Source organism: Geospiza fortis, unplaced genomic scaffold (genome assembly GCF_000277835.1).
Source record: "Geospiza fortis unplaced genomic scaffold, GeoFor_1.0 scaffold195, whole genome shotgun sequence".
NCBI lineage: Eukaryota > Metazoa > Chordata > Aves > Passeriformes > Thraupidae > Geospiza > Geospiza fortis.
In genome coordinates, this window is record NW_005054324.1 from 3547857 (window position 1) to 3555008 (window position 7152).

Genomic DNA, 7152 nt, shown 5'->3' on the forward strand with positions numbered 1-7152 from the left:
AAGCCGCGCTCCCCGCCCGCCCGTCCGCGCCGCAGCCCCCGCCGCCGCAGTCACTCCTTGGCAAAGGTTTATTTCCATCAGGTCAACGAATTCTTTTTTTTTTTTTTTCTCTCCACGTGCAAGAATCAATGCGAAATTCAAATCCGTACATAGAGAACAGTTGTGTCCATATAGATACGATATTCAGGGGGAGAGGGAGAGGAGGGAACCAAGAAGGGTGGGATAACCAGCAGACAGCGGAGGCAGGGCAGGATCAACACAAGGGGAATATATATATACATCGAAATAATTAAAGTGGTGCAGCATTCACGGCTCGAGTAATACAGTTTCCCAAATAAATACAGCAGAAATTGGCTTGGCGCTTTTTGTTTTTTGTTTTGTTTTTTTTTAACCATCTCTCCACCTGAGATGCAACGACAACAAAAAAAAGTAGTCTGTAAAGAACAAAGGAAAAAGTAAAAAAAAAAAAAATAGGAAACAATCAGTCCCATTAACGTTAGTGGTGATATAGAGCATAATACACAAAACCGCTTAACAGGTGCATGCAAAGAGGCGCTGGGGCTCGCACGGCGGGGCCGAAGCCTTTGCCGCAGGTGGGGCAGGTGAAGGGCTTCTTGTCGTTGTGGGTGTGCATGTGGAAGGTCAGATTGTACACCTGGTGAAAAGCCTTGTTGCAGATATTGCACTTGAATTGCTTCTCCCCGCTGTGAGTCAGCTTGTGGTTTTTGTAATTGCCTGGGAATGAGAAAAGAAAGGCAAATGGACCTGGATTTGAAAGACCGACATTGAAAAGACGAGAAAAATATTAAAAAACCCACACAAACTCTGTCCTATCACCAGAGTTCGGCTTCAGCATGAAACCTCCCGCCTTCTCTCCATTCTCCCCGCGGCTGTTACACTTAACAGACGACAAAGAAAGGATCGAATAAACAAAAATCACGACAATTGCGGAAATAAAACCCCGGGGCTTAGACTTCACAGCAACCCGGGAAGAAAAAGTAGCTAAATTCTTGTATTTGGAGGGGGAAATAAGAGGGGAATTCGTTTGCCGAACCGCGCTGGAAGCTGCATGTTGCGGTGAAGGGAGAACAGACACTTCCAGCGGAACGACTGCCCCGTCGTTCCCCCGGACAGAGACCTCTGCCCCGCGTCGTGGGGCAGGACATGTGTCGGGGCTAGCCAAACTTAATATTAGCCTAAATATCTAATACTAAAACTTGAACGCAAAATTAACTCCCCACCACCCTCCCTGTCACAAATTGTCCCGACACTTGATCTGGCTTGGGGAGGGGGAAGCCGGGGAAGAGAGAGAGTGCTGGAGACTGGTACCTTTCTGGTGAAATCCTTTGCCACAAAATTCACAGACAAATGGTTTGTAGCCGGCGTGTATTCGCGTGTGCGTGTTCAGGGTTGAGCTCCGGTTAAAAGCTTTGCCGCACTGGTTGCACTTATGTGGCTTTTCCTGGAAGGAAACAAAAACACCAAGTCACGGCTTGCTGGCTGTCCTGAGGGGTCTGTGTTCTTTTTAGCGGGATTTTATGAGCTGATTTGTGGAGTTCTGTGTGTTCAGCTGACGGCTCGCCGGTGCCGGTGCGGGCACCCCGCCGTACCCACCGCGCTCGGGACAAACAAAAAGTGCCCGCGGCTGCGAATTGGCCGCCCCCCGCGCCGCTGTTTCGGAGCTCCCCGAAAAACGTGAGCGGAAACTTGGGCAGGGAGGAAGGGACAGAGGATGGGCTCACCTGTGTGTGGATGATCTTGTGCCGGCAGAGCGTGCTCGCCTGTCTGAAGCCCTTCCCGCAAACTTTGCAAACAAAGGGTCTGGCTCCCGTGTGCACCGGCATATGGCGCGTTAAGTTATAATGTGCATTAAATACCTTGAAAGAGAAAGGAGACAATAAAATAACATAAAATAAAATAAAATAAAATAAAATTGCGATTAGAAGGCGAGAGTGCCAAGGGGGACCCGTCGTTTAAAAATCAAGCAAGCAAGCGACAGACAGCCGGCGGGAAGACAGACAGGGACAGGAGGCTGGGGAAGGGAAGCGGGCTACGGTGCTACTTGCCTTTCCACAAACTTCACACGTGAAAACTTTGGGCTTGCTGCTCGGGGAGCCGCGGCTGAACTCCGACGTCTTATAGGCGATTTTTTCCGAGAGGATCTGAGCACTTTCTTTCATGTAGTGCTGCAACTGAGCCTGCGATAAGTCCTTGAAGGCCACCCCCGCCGGGTACTTGTCCACGGTCGGTAGCACCAGCTTGTTCCGCTCCGCCAGGTAAGCCTTGGGCTGCGGGTGCAAGGGAGAGCTGAGGAAATAAGAAGCCACCGGGTGGATGTTGACACTGGAGGACGGGTGACAGGGGCTGTCGCCTCGGTTGAAATAGCACAGGGCTCCCATGGCGTGGAAGGAGGAGTGATTGACCACTCGGGGTCTTACCAGTTTGTACTGCTGCAAGGGCAGGGCATCGCGGGGGAAATCTCCTTTCAAGCTCAGGGCACAGTTCAAGAGATCGCCGCAGCTAAAGGAGGGCGAGGAAGAGGAATCTAAGTGAGCCTTCCTGGGTTCCGCTCCAGCCACCGCTGCTTTGGGCAGGGTATCGTACGCCACCGGGACAAAGGGGATCATGCAGGGGATGGGGGAGTTGAGGTGCAGCGGATGCTTGGGGTCGCCTTTGGCCACAGAGCCATGGAGGAGCTGCGGGACGGGGATGGAGCGGGGCTCTGGAGTCCGCGCCATGATGCGCTCAATGGAGAAGGCGAGTGGCTTGGGCGTGCTGATCATGTTGCTCCTGGCAGACAGGCTTTCTCTGGACGGAGGAGTCGCTAGGATTTTGGTCGCCGTGTGGTTGCCACTATTGTCCATGGCTGAACTGCATTTGTTCTCCCGGTTTGAGCCGCTCTGGTAGACGCCTCTTTTTTTTTTTTTCTTTTTTTCCTTCTCCCCTCTCTCTCTCTTTCACTTTCTCTGCCCCTTTTCTTGTTACTGATCTGCGAGGAGGGAGACCAGCACTGCCGCCGCCACCATCACCACAGCCTCCGCCGGCGGAACCAGCCTTCTCAGTCCAGTGGACTCATGCCAGCCCATCACAGTTTACTTTGGCGCACCAATGACTCGGGACAATCGCTACTTATTTCTATCAATAGAAAGTGTTGTGTCAATAACGCAGCCAAGATCTCGCCAATCGTTAACTTCCAAGAGGAGAAGGTAAACTAGATAATTGCTCAATTCGCTTCCAACAGTCAACAGGAAAAGTTTTTCCCCCCCAGCAAGCGGCTACTTTTCATTGGCGCCCGCGCCTCCCCCGCCCAGGGAAGGAGGTGGCCCTCCCTCCTTCTCGCCTCTCTCCCCTCTGCCTCCCTCCCTCTCTCTTTTTATTATTATTATTTGCAATCTGCTTAACCAGGCTTTAGAGGCCAAGCAAATCCGAGATCAATTTTCTTGTTTGGCTTTAAATGACATCATCTAAAATCATTGTCCAAGTGCTAAATAGGGATGTGAAACCCAATTCAAGGGCAAGCGCCAGGGTGTTTGTCAAACAAGGTGCTGCAGAAGAAGCGGCTGCAGGGGAAGCTGTTTGTTTCCTTGCCACTTTCCAGCCCGAGCTCTCTTTGTGCGTGCGTACGTGTGTGTGTCTGAGGGAGGGAGGGAAATGGCTGCTCTGCTCCTGGGACTGCTCCTGGGACTGCTCACTGCTTTAAAGAACAAGGTCAGGTGGCGGTGAGCTTTTGGAAAACACGGTAGACAAATAAGCGGAGGACTTGCAACAAGCAGACGGCGAGACCAGCGCGTGGGGATGCAGGAACCTCCCGGGCCAAATGGAACGAGTGCTTGGGAGCAAAAGGATGATTCAAAACCTGGGGCGGGGGAAGAGAAGAAAAAGGAGGTAGGAAGAAGGAGTGCCTTTTAAATCCGAAGCATTATTGATATATTTCTATATTTTTGTATATATACATATGTAGCCTGCATATGTTCTAAATATAGCTTCTGTGTCCTTGCAGAATACACTCACAACACAAATACCGAAAACTCAGGGCTGGCACAGATACACGAAGAAATATACAGCTCACACACTGTTTATAGATACATACGCACCTAAACAGATGCAATCCCCGTGTATTTAATAGAAGCTTGACGGCCCTGTTCGGGGCGGGCAGCGCCAGCGGGTGTTCATCCTGTCAGCGAAGCAGGTGGCTGGGGAGATGAGTGGGGCAGCAGTGGGTACGGGGCTCTCTGTGTTCCCGCCCACCCCACCATCCGACAGTTCGGGCTCCGGACAAGGTCCCATTCCTCCCGCCGGCCTGGGGTTCACTCGACTGGTGGCTGAGAGGCCGCTACCGAAATAACAGCCAGGAGACACCGAGGGTTCCCCAGTCCCTGCCACCCCCGGCGGCGAGCAGCCAGGCCGCGTCCCTCAGCGGAGGGACCCATGCAGCAGTTTCCGTATCAGAGGTGCAGCACTGCCCTTCTCAGGGGCAGGGGGAGAGAGGCAGGAGTTTGCTGATGGAGAGAAGCCTCCAGCGAGGCAGGGAGGCCCGACCCCCACTGCTCGGGTTCCAGCCCAGGCACAGGCAAATGGCAGTGTCTCCCCCCGCAGCCGCCGGCCCGGGACAGCCGTCCTGCGAGGAAGTGAGAGCAGGGAGGAAGGGCTGGGGACCCGGGGAGAAAGGGAGAGAGAGATGGGGACATGGAAGGAGGGATGGAGGGAGGTATCCTTGCCCCCGGAGCTGTGACCTGGCGGTTGCGGCCTCAAGCCATCGCAGCTGGAAGAGAATGTCCTGCGGTCCCCAGGACAGACGTCGAACGACGGGCAGTGGCCCGGGCACCTCTACCTGCGACCTCCGCGTCTGCCCCGTCCCTCCCGTGTCCCGGAGCTCAGGCGGGCGAGAGGAGCCGGGGCTGGCCTCGGGATGGACAGAGCCGTGCGGGCAAGCGTGAGGCGGAGGAAGGACGGGATCCGCGATGCCTCTCCGGCCCTGCTCCCTGCTTTCCCCTGGCCGGGGGGCCGCTGACCGGGGCTGCACCGCTCACGTTCTTCTCCCCCGCAATTCCCCACGGCAGATGGGTCGGTCGGGGCGCTAAAACCGTAATTGCTGTCCCGGATCGGGTTGCTGCAGTCGCCCGCCTTCTACCTGGAGGAAGGAAGGATCGTGGACTGGCGGGGGGATGCAGGCGGCCCCCCCAGAGCAGCTGTCTCGGGCTGCCCGCTTCTCTGCACTGTCGGTGTCTCTCTCCTACTTTGTGTCTGCCAGAGGAGAATTTCCTCCTTCAGAGCAATTTACATTTAATTCAATCTAAGCAAATTTCCTCTTGATTGGTGCTGAAGAAGGGAATTATTGTTGAGTGGGTTTTAGAGGCTTCAAATCTCATATACTTAATATGTTAACAGCTTGTTCTTAACTGGTCTTTTTGGGATTGACTTTTTGACAAGTGTTTGAAAGTAAAATATGTAGTGTTATTTGAGCAGGGTAAATATCCCAAAGCAGCAATTACAGCCCTGCCATTGCAATTATACTGGTCTACTCAATATTGAGATACACTTTTGAAGAAGCGATAGCTTTATTATTCAGTACTTCCTTACGAATACATCCCCCTTTCTTTCGGTTCTTCTCACGATAATTTATGTAAGTGCCTAATTTTCCGTAGCGATGTAAAAGCAAAATTTTTTGGGAGCGGGGGGACGTCATCCTCTTCTATCTCAGAAATGGAGCCTTGCTAGGTGTTGGTGTTGCCGGCAATATAGATAAAGTCACTAAAATCACCCTCGACGTATCCTTTTAGTCCTGTCCTGAGCTTTGCTTTTCTCTCGGACCCCATCTTTTTTTTACGTTTGACATATCTGCCGAGCCGCAAATATCCTGCACTTGTGCTGGCGCTTTTCCCGAGGCAGAGAGATTTACAGCCTCTGAAAGGGGCAATAAGGAACCTCTCGGCCGGTTTCTATTGGGGGAGCACGGCGGGCCCGGGCTCCCTCCAGGCTGGCAGCAGTACCGAGTCCCAGTAGAAGGGGCTGGCGGGGAAAAGAGCCTGCCCGCCGGTCTCCCGCAGTTACAAACCATCGCAGAAATTACGGGCAAAAGTTTTGCCTCGAGTTGATTTCGTGCTCTGTCCGGGAAAGCTGCTGTTCTCTTTTTCCCCGTAATCGGCTTTGTGTTTCATTCGTTCCTAAGGTATGTTCTTGATATTGCTCACTTGCATTATTATCATAACGTATCTCTACATGCACTCAAAATCCGAGTCACCGGCGAATTCATCTCGTCGTCAGGATTACTTCAATCCGATCCCAGAGGCGATTAGAGGGAGGTAAAATACCGCCTTAGAGCCTAATCTTTAATTTCTTCCTCCTTAATAAAATGAATAATTCCATTGCGTTTTTAAGTAAAAAATGAATTGAAAAGGATAATAACTCCGCTAACCTTCTGTTGCTTGTATTAATATTTTCCTGGGAGTGTTTTACCGCAACCCTCCTGCCCGAGGGAGCTGCTCCCTCCGTGCGCCCGGAGCCGGCTCCCCACGACCGGGGACGGGTGGGGACGGCAACATCCCCCCTGGTTCCGGGACGCCTCTGGGCAACCCGAGCGTGGAGGGAACCAGGGAGGTTACAAAACATCCTTCTGGCCACGACATCAGCGGACCCGACGGCGGCTGGACAGACCCTGATAACTATTATTACTGTTGTAATAGTCGTCATTAATAGTGACACTGTCGGGATCCGCTGCTAAAGCTCGGGTTTGTTCCCCCTTCGCATCAGTCCAAGACGTTCCCTCCCGAGCGCCGGATTTTTGAAGAGGTGATTTACCCCGACACAAGGGACGCCGTGCTCCCCCAGCCGCAGCGCCGCCCGCCCGCAGACCCCAGAACGCGGAACGCGTTGGCCCTGGCTTGTTACAGTTCGGAACCAGCCCCTGGCTGCTGCGGTGCTGGAGGGCTGTTCATTCCTACTCAGAATCTGTCCTTTATTGTATTTTGAAGGGAAGTATAAAATATGAACGCGAGAGTTACAGCGGGGGGAAGTGGACCAGCCGCCCTCACAGTTTATCACCCGGCGCTGGGGGAGATCCCGACCGCATCCTTTATGGTGGGAATCTGCTGCTTCCCCCCCCCGCCCGGCTGCTGGGGTGGTGGACGCGGCTCCCTGGCCCACCCGGCCCCG

General features: G+C 53.3%; 1 protein-coding gene across 1 annotated transcript in view; it reads right to left on the reverse strand.

Annotated features, from left to right (window-relative positions):
* Window positions 1-3252, reverse strand: part of FEZF1 (FEZ family zinc finger 1) — a 4160-nt gene extending 908 nt beyond the window's left edge. The window contains exons 1-5 of the mRNA XM_031056908.1: window positions 2439-3252; window positions 2067-2288; window positions 1743-1877; window positions 1330-1462; window positions 569-735 (exon numbers count right to left, since the gene is read on the reverse strand). Coding sequence (XP_030912768.1) covers window positions 569-735; window positions 1330-1462; window positions 1743-1877; window positions 2067-2288; window positions 2439-2864 — 1083 coding nt within the window. The 5' untranslated portion in view covers window positions 2865-3252. The remainder of the gene's footprint in view (window positions 1-568; window positions 736-1329; window positions 1463-1742; window positions 1878-2066; window positions 2289-2438) is intronic.
* Between the last annotated feature and the right edge of the window lie 3900 nt (window positions 3253-7152).